General features: G+C 37.6%; 1 protein-coding gene across 2 annotated transcripts; it reads left to right on the top strand.

Annotated features, from left to right (window-relative positions):
- The first annotated feature begins 239 nt into the window (after positions 1–239).
- fbxo21 (F-box protein 21) lies at positions 240–13,631 on the top strand. Of its 2 annotated transcripts, none has more exons than XM_024276098.2 (12): positions 240–547; positions 2,025–2,160; positions 2,261–2,370; positions 2,447–2,568; positions 3,451–3,597; positions 4,646–4,779; positions 4,851–4,987; positions 7,943–8,119; positions 9,832–9,964; positions 10,068–10,258; positions 10,327–10,484; positions 12,848–13,631. In XM_024276098.2, exons 1-12 carry the CDS (start codon positions 324–326, stop codon positions 13,075–13,077), a joined length of 1,899 nt encoding a protein of 632 aa, XP_024131866.1. In that variant the 5' UTR covers positions 240–323; the 3' UTR covers positions 13,078–13,631. The 2 variants fall into 2 exon arrangements, with proteins under 2 accessions (XP_024131866.1, XP_024131865.1); XM_024276097.2 differs by having other exon boundaries at positions 242–547; positions 7,940–8,119.
- Positions 13,632–13,968: the final 337 nt, after the last annotated feature.

Raw genomic sequence — 13,968 nt, 5'->3', positions numbered from 1 at the left:
AGTAATTTGGCTGACATATGTTTATGAGAATCTTTGGGTTCATTCCCAAAAATTTAAAATTTGTGCTAAATTTTTTACACCTTTTTTTTAACTAATCTGTATGTAAAAGGTAAAATTTACTTTAAAATTATTAACATATATGTCTTGCGAAAAAATATGCTGATAGACATAAGAAGTTTGAAGTTCCCATTGCTCGTGAAAGCAGCACTCCCACAACAACCAATCAGATTCCAGTACGCAGCACGGGCAGACTGTTAGCCCCACCCCCTGCGCCATAAGGAGGCGGTGCAAAGACGATGAGGTAATCGGGGTAAACAGTAAAAATGGCGACGTCTGTCAGCCGAGAGGAGCAGCTAACCCTCAACGGGACCGTTCCCGAGCCCCACACGAAAAAACTGACAGACCTCCCGACCGAGCTGCTCGAGTACATCCTGTGCTTTCCCGCCCTCAAGCACGTGGACGTCTGTAACGTCTCCTGCTGCTGCAAGCGGCTCCACGACGTCTGCCATGGAAGTGGGAAGGTTTGGGGCAACCAATACAAACTCAGGTGCTGCGATTATTTTTCTGACATGTCACTGGGACGTTTGGTTCTTGCAAAGGGTACCATAAAATGACCTTCTCATATTTAGTCATTCCACCTTAAAACGGCTTCGTTCAGTGAACCGCCTCTGCTGCTCGCTGACATTCTGCTGATGCACCAAATTTGTCGCTACGCCACCTCAGCGGCGGACGTTTGTTCTGCAGACGGAAAACAACGTAATATGTTTAACTCCCTCTGCAAATAGAATTAGTTTTTAGTCAACGCGATCAAATTGTTAATTCCGGTGACCTTGAGTTTTGGTTTAGTCCAAGAACTGCAGAGGAGCGCACTATTTTGCAGCCTTTTCTCTCCTCCACTGTTTGTCTCTTTCTTGCAAAGAGAAGCTGATTTTGTTGCTAAAATATATTTGTTTTCAATTATGTTAGTATTATTTATCCTAAAAATGTTTTATGTTCCATTTTGTTGCCCTATTTTACTTATTGTGTTTTTAAAATAAACGTTATTGTGAACGCCAGTTCACAATAAACTTATTTTAAAAAAAAGACAAAATAACTTTATTTATAAAGCACTTTTCCTGCTGCAGAACGCCTCACATTTTTTATATACATAAATGAAAAGTAAAATAAAATATAACGTAAAACAATGTAGATGTATATTTTTGTAAACACCAGTATACAATAAAGTTATTTTGAATAAAATTCAAAATAACTTTATTTATAAAGCACTTTTTTCTTCTACAGAGCGCCTCAAATGTCTTTACATAGATACATAACAAATAACCTAACGAAAAACAATGTCTATGTGCATTTTAATAAAGGCCAGTTTACAATAAAGTTAACATTGAATACAATTCAAAATAATTTTATTTATAAAGCATTTTGCCCTGCTGCAAAATACCTCAAATGTCTTTAAATAAATAAATAAATAGAAAAAAATAACATAATATAACAAAAAACTATGTATATGTACATTTTATTTAAGCAAACGGTTCATAAAATTATATAAATACATGAGAAAATGTAAAAACTTATTTAAAATTAGCCTTAACATTTTTTTTTCATGAAACTTTTACTTTGTCTTTAAAGTTGAAAAAACTGAAAATACAAGTGCTTTATTTATAAGGTCTTTTTGAAACTTGAATTTCAGACGCATTTTTACTTCAGAAGATGAAAATCACAGGAGGAAATAAATGATTTTTAAATAAATGTGTTTTTCTCTTGTCAAGGTAAAACTTTTATAATTACTAGGTTCCGAAAACTTGTTTAAATAAACTTTTATTTAACAAAAAAATTGCAAAAAAAATTACAAAATAAGGAATTTTCTTTACTTTTTTCCTTTAAGATTTGCTAAAATCAGAATTTCCTTCTATTCACGGCTCCTTCCCAGTCATGAAACGGTGTGGACTCGCACTGTGTATTTTATATGGATTGTTTTATCTTCACGAAAGAAGCAAATAATGTTTTTTTTTTGCTTTTTCCATCAGATGGCCACGACTGCAGAGGTTTTACCGTCAGAATGAGAGCTGCGATTGGCTCCGAGAGTACAAAACACGCCACAGAGTGGGAATACAAATCCGAAGAACCGTGGAGTCCATCTCGAAGAGGTTCTTCACAGAAGTTGTAAGTAATGACCGATGTACGGCGTTACCTGAGCACATCTGTGCAAAGAAATGTGGGTTTTTGTGTTGGAAACTAATAACCCTGAGGTGTGTAAACGCAGCCGTGCGTGGGCCAGGTGCTGGGGGACAGCTTTGCAGAGATCGAGTCCCTCGGGATGCCGGGTCACTTCTGTGAAGACGAGCTGCTCTTCATACTGAACTCTGATAAAAGGTGAGAACATCGCAGAACATGCAGTCAAAGTCCTTTTAGCTTTGTCCTTTCCTGACGTGTGCTCGTCTGTTTCCAGGAAAAACCTTACGTTAAAATACTATGCAAAGAAAATTCTTTACTTCCTGCGGCAGCAGAACATCCTGAGGAGTCTGAAGAGCTTCCTGGAGCAGCCTGCAGAGCAGCAGTTAGCCCTGGAAGGTACCGCCGAGTTGGTCCACTTTGGTTGTAAATTTATTTAGGTAAAAAAAAATATTAGGGCCACTTTATAAGCAAAAAGATTTATTTTTAATAACAACTTTATATCTCGTAAATTTATGAGAAAAAAGTCATAACTGCTAAATTTTGAGAATAAAGTCGTATATTTATGACTTTAAAAGTCATAGGCTAAATGTATGACTTTTTTATTGTACAGTTACGACTTTTAATCTCGTACATTTACTAGATTAAAAGTAACACATTTAGGAGATTTAAAGTTGTAAATTTACGAGAAAAAAGTTATAAATTTATATTGTTAAAAGTCATAAATTTACAAGATTTAAAGTCATAAATTTACAAGAAAAAAGTTATAACTGCTAAATCACGAAAATCAAGTCATACATTTACAAGATGTGAATTAATACATTTACAAGAATAAAGTTATAACTGCTAAATTGTGAGAATAAAGTCGTAAACTTACAACATTAAAAGTAATAAATTTACAAGAAAAAAGTTACTGCTAAATTACAAGAATAAAGTAGTATATTTATGACTTTAAAAGTCATAGGCTACATTTATGACATTTTTTCTTGTACATTTACGACTTTTCATTTCAGCAGTCTGGTCCTTCAGTCCCAAACTGCTGTGAGGCAAAATAACATGTTTGTTAAACATCAACACCAATGAAAAGAGCATCGCTCCATACTTGTTCTCTCAGGTTGCTGCAGCTTTTGTAAATAAAATGGAGATTTCTGCACATATTGGTCGGATTGATGAGGATTCCAGGGTTTTCTGAGGACGAAAGCATCCACAGGATGTTGAGGTTTTGGTTCAGAAACGGCTCCAGCGTGACTCTCTGCTGCTCTTTCTCTTCTGCCTGTAAAGGAGCCGTTCTCGTGGATCAGTACTGCAACCCGCTGGCTGACGTCACGCTGGACAGCATCTCCCTGCAGCTGGATGAGATCAGAGAAAAAGTCAAAAAGATGCTGCGGATCAAGAACCCCTCCCATCCCAGCCTGCGCGCGCTCCCAGGTGGGTTTGGACGGATTATCGCAGAGGTGTAGAACTCAATCGCACAAGGGGCCAAAATCCAAAACACACCTTAGGTCACGGACCGAACAGGATAAACATTTAATAAACACTCTAAAACTACATTTTAAAACTTTAAAACCGTAACTTTTTAACATAATTATGAACAATATATATAGCATTACTGCGATAATGCTAGTGTGACTGCTGTAAACTGAATTTGGAGGCTGAAGATGCTACTGCTGATAGCTGAAGACGCTGAAATTGATAGCTAAAAACGCTGAAGATGATAGCTGAAATCACTAAAGCTAATAGCTGAAAATGCTGAGGCTGATCACCAGCTAAAATGTTAGCTAAATGCCAAATTAGCCTAAAACTAAAAAAAAATGGGTTAACCAAAACACCTCATATGTGGCTGAAAAAATAGCTAAACTTCAAAATAGCCTAAAAACTAAAAAAAAAAGCCTAAATCAGCCAAAACACCTCATATGTGGCTGAAAAAATAGCTAAACTTCAAAATAGCATAAAGAACTGAAGAAAAAACAAAATTAGCCAAAACAGCTAGCATGTAAATATTATCTTGACTCCAAAACAACCTAAAAAACTTTAAAAAAGCCTAAATTAGCTAAAACAGCTAGCATGTAGCTGAAATATTAGCTCAAGTCCAAAATAGCTTAAAAAATCTTAGTAAATGCCTAAATAGTCAATAAAGCTAATAGAATGCTGATTTTAAAACTTTAAAACTGTAACTTTTTAACATAATAATGAATAATAAAAAGGCAAGAATATTATTCCAGAATAAATCAAATTAAACCTTAAATAACTTTCAATATTTTACTCTCCATAAAAATATATTTTGTCAAATTTATTCAAGTTAGAAATAAACCCAAGATAACATCGGGTCATTAATAGCAATAAAATAAAATGATCTGGAGGGCCGGATCCGGCCCCCGGGCCTTGAGTTTGACACATGTGGTTTATAGTCTCAGGAGTTTTTCCTTCTGGTCAACACTTTGAAGATAGTTTCTGAGGAGGGTCCTGTGTGCTGCAGGTGACCGCGTCCTGGAGGACCTGGAGCTGCAGAGGCAGGTGCTGTGCGCCCTCAACACTGTTCTATACGAGCAGCTGCAATACAAAGGCAACGAGTGCGACTACTACAACCCGCTCAACTCCTACATCCACCAGGTAGCCTTCCTTTCAGCTCCCGCTCGTCCGACCCCTTTTCTGCTCAAACTGAGGCTCTGCTGTCCACTCAGGTGCTACTTCGCCGTACGGGCATTCCCATAAGCCTCTCTGTTCTCTACATGACGCTGGCTTGGAGGCTGGGGGTTCAGCTGGAGCCCGTCAACTTCCCCAACCACTTCCTGCTGCGCTGGAGCCAGAGGCCGAGAGGGTACGACCCCGAACCGTTTCTGTGACCCGATTCTGTCAATGTTTTCTTTAGTTGGTTCTTACTGGGATTGATAAAGGGTATCAGTTCAAGTTTTTGGACCCCTTTGGTCCTCACCAACACCTGCTTTCATTATTTTGGCCTAAAATCGTTTAAAATGTCACATTTTTGAGAAAACGTTTTATTTCTTTCCCCAAAAGTGACATTTTTGGTCTGTTTTTAATTTCCTTAAAGTTTTTAAAGTCCAATCATCTTTTGATCTATTTTCAAAGTGTTCCTAACTGTTTTTAATTATAATCATACCGTTTTTAGCCAATTTTTTTTTTTTTAATAAACCTGTGTCATTTTGTAGGAAAACGTTTCTGCAGAGTTAATTAGAAATTCATCTCTGAGTTTTGGGTGACCCCGCCCCCTTTTCTATCACCCATAACTGAGAGCTTTCTGTTTATATTCTCCCCCAGTAGCTTACAGCCCCCCCACAGCCTCAACATAACATTATTGGTGCAACAAAAATGTCAAGAAATATTGTAGATATCCAGCTGCAAAGTTTCGATCCAGATTCCAGCTCAGACGAGGAAAACAAAGACGTTCATGGATCTGTTTGTCTGAAAGTAGATGATCAGAATGGGGCTTGTGGCTCCACCCACTGCATTTTCTACGCCACAAATACGATCTTTTTCAAATACGATCTTTTTCAAATACGATCTTTTTCAAAGATTGTATTTCATAACCATTTGAATAAAGAAATACTCAGAAATGCAATTTTAATCTTAATTTCCTGTATCTGTGTCCTCCAGCATCAGAAAATGTTACAAACACCAAAAAGGTCATTTTCATTGGAGTGGGTTTTAAACCAGTAAACCAATGTCTTACTTTATGGACATTTTTATTTACTTATTTTTTTACAAGTCTTTGGGGTTTTTTAAGTTAAGTTTCTAGTTTTATTTAGTTATTTGATTGATTATTTTTACTTTATTGTTAAACTACCACAAAGAAAAGACCCACTTGGATTAAAATTGTGTTTGTTGTTGCAAACAAAAGTCACAGTTTAGAGATCAAAATGTCCTAAATTACAAATGTAAAGTCTTAAGGATAAAACTTCATAACTTGCTAAATTAAAATATAAAACATTTGCTTTCAGTAAATATTTTTGCGTTTGCAACACAAATGTTTTTAGATGTGTTGTCTTTCATCTTGCTTTTTATCAATATTTTGCTCCTGAGGATTCATAGATCTCACAGGTCTGTTTACTGTAATGTCAGCAGATAAACTTTACTGTTTATTTTACTGTTTCATTAGATTTCAGCCATAAATGTACAAATCTGACACAATAAAATGTAATCAATGCTAAAAGAAAGAATTATTTTCTTTTTCACCCCTAAGAGGCAAAAGAGCAGCAGACGCCATGTTGGATAAATATAGTGATTTGATTGGATGGGGTGTCCAAAGTCAGTCCTCGAGGGCCGGTGTCCTACATGTTTTCCAACCAACCTGCCACTGAAGCTCCTTATTGGCTAAACACACCTGATCAGGTAATCGGCAGCAGATCAGGACGGATTTCTGGAAAACCAGCAGGAGGCCGGCCCTCAAGGGCTGACTTTGGACACCCCTGATCTAGACCAATCAGCGTGAACCCTCTTGTCTGTGATTGGCTCCTCGGTGGCTTAAATTTCAGACTAAACTGAAACTTGTGAACATAAAATCAAAGACGGGGAGGAAGCGAGATGAGGGTCAACACATCCGAAAACATTTGTGTTGGAAATTGAAAGCAAACATTTTATAAATTTATTTGCAACTTTGAAAGTTTTTATCTTTAAAACTGAACTTTTTGTTTGGAATAAAAAAAAAAAAAATTGATCTCGAAACTGTGACTTTGGTTCTTGGTGGCACGAATATAACTTTTTCTGATGATGGAGGAAAAGTGAAAAGAAAATTAAGTTCAAAGTTAAATTTCTGTTATATTTCTTTGTTTAAAATAGTTGTGAATCAGGAGCATATGGAACTAATTTGGGGCCAAAATTATTTTAAATAAATGTTTTTTTTAATTACATAGTTGCATGTCAGTAATGTCCAGGACTGTGTAATAGTTGTTGTTTTAAAAAAAATATCATATCATTAAAAAAAAATGTGTTTCTTTATGCCAAATAAAATTCTGCTTTTTTACGCCCGTCTTGGGACAACTTCAGACTATGATAGTTCAGACTAAACAGACATTTTCTGACTGTAACTATTACAGTTCTCAGAGTCAGTGAACGCACCGGGCTGAAGTTACCACCCTCATCCATTTTGATTGGTCCTTCGTGTTAGCCCCGCCCCAATGGGGTCAAAAGTTTTGAAACTGAAATTTTCAGATTTGAAAACAAAAAAAAAAGATTTATAATAATAATAATAATATAATAATAAAAACATTTGAAGCTGAAAATAATTACATTTATTTTAGAATAGCAAAAAAATTTGGAAATTTTGCATTTTTTTGGTTTCAAATAATATTGGCCTTAATTTAGCTCCATAGGAGCAGACATGGAAAAAGAAAATGCAGTTAAAGAAGAACTTGTTTGTTAAGTAGAAAATGCTCTGAGCTCTCGCTAACTAGGAGGGGAAGGGGGGCGGTGTTGCTCCGCGCCAACAGAAACGCTCTGCAGAAACTATGTCCTGTAGGTTTTTCAATTTTTGGTTAAAAACGGCTTAATCATCATTAAAATACACTTAAGGAACACAAATAGATCACTAGGTGATCGGAGTGGATCTTTAAGCATTAGATTATAAAATAAAGTTAAGAAAATAAGAATAATGAACGACCTTTATCTATTTATTTTGTATTTGTTCTTTTGTGTTATAAAAGTATCGCTAGAATTGGTAAAACAATCCGATCAGGACATCCCCAGAGATCTTGTAGGTTTTGTTTTTCGATTCTCTCAATTAAAACGACATGTTTGTGTGAAACTCCACCTGCAGCAGTCAGGACATCTACGACTTTGTCTACATTGACGCCTTTGGCAAAGGAAAGCAGCTCACAGCCAAAGAGTGCGAGTACCTGATCGGCCACCAGGTGACGGCAGATTACTACAGCTCCATCAGCACCACCGAGGTGCTGCTCCGGATGGTGGGGAACCTGCTGAACATCGGCAAGAGGGGGTGAGACACCTGTCGCCTGGTGGTGGGGGCTGAGAGCGTCATTCTTTGTACTTTTGAGAAGATCTTGGAGTAAAAAAAAATCATAAGTGATTGAAAAATTACAGTTTACAAAAAAAAATTAAATTACAACTATAAATCTTGTAAATTTACATTAAAAATGGTAAATACTTGATTGATTAAGTCGGATATTTAGGACTTAAAAGGTCATAGGCTAAATTTAAGACTTTTTTTTGGTATATTTAGGCGTTTTAAAGTCATAAATTTATGTAAAGTTGTTGTAAATTTAAGAGAAAAGAACCAAAGTTGTCTGTTTATCTGACCCGTGGTTGAAGAGGAAAGACGTGGAGCATATTGTGAAGATTTATCTCCAGATCGGAGTAAAAAACAAAGAAATTCTGAACTTTTTGGAGACTCAAAATATTATCAGTGAGGCTGACTTTCCAGAGTTCAGTGTTGGTAATGCAGCGTTTCATATGTCAAATAAAGAGATAAGAGACACAAACTTACAGGACCGCCACTTTATTCTGCCCATAAAATAGTCAACAACTAATTTAACAATCCACTATTAAAATAGTCGACGGCTAGTACAAATGAACATTATTTTTTAATTGGTAATAGTTTTAGTTTTTTTTTCTTTTACTCAAATTTCAAATTTACTTTTTTTAAATTTTCAATATTTGTTTCAAGTTTACAATATTATTTTTTTTTTCAAATGTTCAATTTTATTTTTCTAAATTTTAAACAAAAAAAGAAAAAAAACGGAAATTTAAATTTTCCTTTCATTCCTTTCAGTTTTCACTATTTTTCAGTTTAAAACTGCTTTTAAATGTTCAAAAAAAACTTTTTTTTCTACTTTGCAATCTAGTTTTTCATTCACTTTAGCTGATCCTGATTGGACTCCATACGTCCCGTTTCAACACAAAACAACAAAGAGGAATGAATATAGTCTCTTATGTTGGCATAACATTAACAATTCCAAAAACTGGTCCTCTTTAGACAGAAGGATCACAGACTTGAGGGGATCTTCATCAACTGTCTCTGCAGAGATCCATCAATGAATAAAACCTTAATAAACTTTAAATCAAACGAAGAAGCGTCCAGACATTTGTAAAGTTTGAAACATTCAGCTTTACCTTTAAAAAAAAAATAGTTTTTAAATAAAGTTATTTTCAAAACCAGAAAATGTAAAAAAAAAAACAAAAAAAAAAAACTACCTCAATAAAAATAAATGTACAATTGGCCAAAATTGATCAAGGTGTAATATTTCAGACTTGTTAAATTGCTCTTTCTGTACTTTTTAATCATTCTATTTTTATTTTTTCTGATGTATAAATTCCGTAATATCTAAGCTATTATTTAAACTTGTACAGAAATCCTATTCCTCTTTAACCCAAACAGTGACTGAAAGTTTTGCACAAGAACTCCAATGTGTTTCAATGTTCGTTTTTGCATATATGGCCAATAAAAAAATCCTTGAAATCCAAGATGCTTTTTACAGTTTAGTCGGTCGTCGGCTCACGGCGTTCACTCACTGGACTCTAAATCACTTCGACTTTGTTCTTGTAAATTTACGAGATTTAAAGTTGTACATTTATCAGTTTTTTCTCATAAATTTACAACTTTTAATTTTGTAATATTACTTTTTTTTGTGGCCAAATAATGTCTTTTCTATCTAGAATAAGTCAGCTGAGGTCATTTTTGGTTTTTCTCAGGGAGGGAAACGAGAAATCCTACCAGCTGCTGAGGGACTCGCTGGACCTCTACCTCACCATCAACCCCGACAACGTGCAGTATTTGCTGCTGCAGGCGCGCCTCTACTTCCACCTGGGAATCTGGCCGGAGAAGGTCTGGGTTGTGTTCAGATGCATTTCTTCCTCTGTGATTCTGAGTTCTCGGGCGGCGTGGACCGTCTTTGAGGGAGAGTAACCCCAGTGGCTTTCTGCTGCAGGTTCTGGACATCCTGCAGCACATTCAGGCGCTGGATCCCTCGCAGCACGGGGCGGTGGGCTACCTGGTGCAGCACACGCTGGAGCACATCCAGCACAAGAAGCACCCGGTCACCCCCGAGGTGAAGAGGCGCGGCGCCCCGGAGCACCTGGAGGTCCAGTACTCGGTCGGCCTCATCATGAAACACAAGAGGTAAAGAGAACGAAGCGGAGGTTCTCCCTACCGCCTACGGACTTCTGAAGGTTCTCCTGATCCTGCAGGTCGGGTTACAACTGTGTGATCTACGGCTGGGACCCCAAATGCACCATGAGCCAGGAGTGGATCACCACCATGAGGGTCCACCAGCTGTCCAGCGGAGCCAACCAGCCGTTCTACAACGTTCTTGTGCAGGACGGCACGTGTCGCTACGCCGCACAAGGTACGAGCGTCCCATACAGAAGTCGGCGAGATGACAGAGTGTCACACTGCCGCTACGCACGATTACCGCATACTGCACAGATGAAAACTGGTCATTCATGAATTTATGTGGAACAAATGGAACCCTGTTAAATTCCCAATTGTCACACGATTCCGTAAAGGCTTTGGAGTTGCGGTTCTCCGAGTTCGACGTATCCATTGAAATGAAAAGAGATGGACAAAGCAAGGCTGTTACCTCTGGTTCCAGCAAAACAGTCAATTTAGTCGCCATTTCTCCACAGTACGGATATCGCCTGATTTTGTCATTTTGGGACCAGACGACGATGGCAAGAAGTGATTGGTCACAATCTGTCAATCAAACGCTTTGAACGTTCAAGGTGGGGCCAGCAAGCACCACATGCTTTCACTGAGGCATCTGATTGGCCAGTTTATAACTTGAATAACTTGCAATAAAGAAAATGGATCATGAAAAAAAAAATAGGTTTAGTAAGAAAACGTTAAAAAGAAAAACCGGAGCAATAATGGTTATTCTGACGAATAGAATGACTGAATAACAGCTGTTTGTTTTTTAATAGAAGTCTATGGGATGTTGGCTTTCTGTGACTTCCTGTGTGGAACACGACGGGGGAGGGGATGATCACTTCCAGTTCTATCTATGCGTCAACTAATCGGGGACTCGGCTTTGGGCACGAGACATTTTCAATGACGCAAAAAATCCAATATGGCCGCTCGATGCGATAATGTTTGTCCTGAACTTTCCTTCATTTTCTTTCTACTGTCCCGGTTACTGTTGGGCGAAGGCGGGATACCTCCTGGACAAATTGCCAGTCGATCTTTTTCTTTTTTTCATCAAGACGATGGTAAAAAGATCCCTCAGATTTGTTTTTATTTTCCTCCCTCTCGACTTAATGCTCAAACTGGGCCACAGACAGACAAAAGTAACATTTAAAACCGCCGCCAGGAGTGAAGGAAACCGAACCGGGAGAGACTCTGAATTATCTGGTGAACCCAAACGTGGCAACGTGTTTGCTGGTTCCTCTGTACAGATCTCTCAACATCATCCATGTTTTCCATGACGTGTTCAACAAAAGAAGGCCAGAAAAACGATGGCGGTTGTATGGGGTCAAATCAGGATCCGCTTAAAGTGAACGAAAAAATAGATTGAAAACCTCCAACTGTAACTCAGAGGTATAAAGAAATGTTTAAGCTTCTCCCAATGGAAAGGTCTAGTGCAAGGTTAAAAGGCGATGAAGACATCTTTGTGGAGCTGTGGCGACCTTTGTTAGAATATCTACCCAGTGATCTGGCCGCCACAATTCAAAGGAGTTCAGGTTCTCTGGAATGACGGATTTATAATACGACTGCGTGAACTATATACGGAGTTTACATTTTCTATTTCCCTACTGATCAACTTTTTTCTCTCTCTTTTTGTCAATATGATTGTATGTAGCAGAACTGCATAGGTAGATGCTTGTGTCACATTTATTTGCTTACAAAATGTATATATTTATATATATTTTAATTCTGATTGTTCCAGCCTGGACCAACCTGTGTTTTGTTTCTTGTTTTTATTTATTTGTGTCTTTTTTTTTCCTTTTTTTTTTTTGTTGTTATTCGTTTGTCTCGTGTTTTGTACAATTAATCAGAAATGTCAATAAAATGTGATTTGGAAGATTGAAAATTTGAAAACAATAAATTAATTAAAAAACTTGAAAGCAGTTTTAAACTCAAAAATACATATTGAAAACTTGAAGCAATTATTGAAAATTAGAAAAAAAATATTGAAAATGTGGAAAAAACATGTAAATTTGAAACTTGAAAAATCAAAACTGAAAGCAAAGAGGGAGAAACAAAAAAAGGAAAGTTAAAAGTACAAATAAACATTTTTTTAACTGGTCACAGTTTTAGTTTTTTTATTTTTATATTTTTTATATTTTGATTGTTTTTTCAATACAACAAACATGCCAAAAACCACGACATTACAGTAACGACCACCCATGTAGATAACATGATAATAACCAGTAACTGAGAAATAAGACAAAACAATTAAAAAAGAAAACACACATTAAGTGATGTTCAGTTTTATGAATCTTTGATCACCATCAGATCTTTGTTTTATTTCATAAAACTGGACTTATTGTTCTTGAACTTTGAGAGTTTAAACAAGAGAAAAAAGTGTGATAATGTTTGTCTGATAGAAGTCCATAAAGTGTAGTGAGGTTTTTTACAGCCTTAAAACACCTGGAACACATTTAAATGTATTTTTAGAACGTACCTCCCTCAGTAAACGGGAGGAACCTGTTTCCTTTCACAGTTTGGATTGTGCAGAAACTGGTTGAGGTTGGAATCCTTTTGTCCCCTCAGAGAACCTGGAGCCACATTCGTCTCCGCTGGAGATCGGCCACCCAGAGGTGGGCCGCTACTTCTCCGAGTTTGCTGAAACTCACTATGTTGCCAACGAGGAGCTGCAGACGCGGTACCCAGAGGACACGGGGGAGACCCTGGGCGCCGTGCAGGAGCTCTATCACAGACTGAGCCCCGCCCCCGAGAGCCAAACCGAGGCTGCCGCCGCCGCCGCCCGGAACAGCCACTGAGCCATGACCACGCAGCCGCCTCGCCTCCAACTTCCTGTCCTAGCGTTGCTAATCGATACCAGGTCCAGTGTTAGAGATCGTCTGCATTGTTTGTTCAAAAGAAGAGAAGATTGTTGCCATTTTTTTGCTCTGAAACTTCCACGCTGTAGTTGCTGTTAGAACAAATCTTACCGTGCATGATGCTCATCAGCCTTTTAGGAATCCAGTCAGTGACTTTGGGGCAAAAAAAGGGAAAAAACCCAAAGAAAACTTCCAAAAACGACGTTTTTCAAGACGAACATCCAGGTGCTGAAGATCCACTGAAACCATCTGCTCCTCCGCCCCTCATCCTGAACCCGGCGCCACAGAAATGGACTTTCATTTTCCATCTTTGAACAGTTTCAGGTCTTCAACATTCCTAGAGTATTTTCACTTTAATTTGTGTATATTTGCATCACAAGTGAGACGTGTACGATGCCACCATGACCCATGTGTCTTTTAATAACCAACGGGAAACTTGAAACTATAAAACAGCACTTGGAGAAAAGAAAAATAAAGAGTTTCAAGTTTTAAAATCTTCTGTCTTCATTCATTCACGCAAACAATTTAATCTTTAATATCAGAATTTAAACTCAAAGCTTCAGTTTACACTTGAACAGTTTTTGCTTAACGGACATATATCAGGCAAAATCAACTTTTTGAGCTTTTAAGAGCATTATGTTCATTCCTCTCTATAAACAACCCCTAAGTGCTACTTCATCGTTCACAAATATCTGAGTAATCCTCTAAAACCTGCGCTCTGAGCACCAGCCCCTCCCAACCCATGAAAACAAACGGGTTCTCACGAGATGATGTCACAAAGTGAGAACGGCTGTTTCTAGGAAGAGTCTGCCAGAGCCGCCTCCCAGGCTA

Source organism: Oryzias melastigma, linkage group LG9 (genome assembly GCF_002922805.2).
Source record: "Oryzias melastigma strain HK-1 linkage group LG9, ASM292280v2, whole genome shotgun sequence".
NCBI lineage: Eukaryota > Metazoa > Chordata > Actinopteri > Beloniformes > Adrianichthyidae > Oryzias > Oryzias melastigma.
Note: the sequence above shows the minus strand (reverse complement) of the source record. Positions and strands in the feature narration are given on the sequence as shown.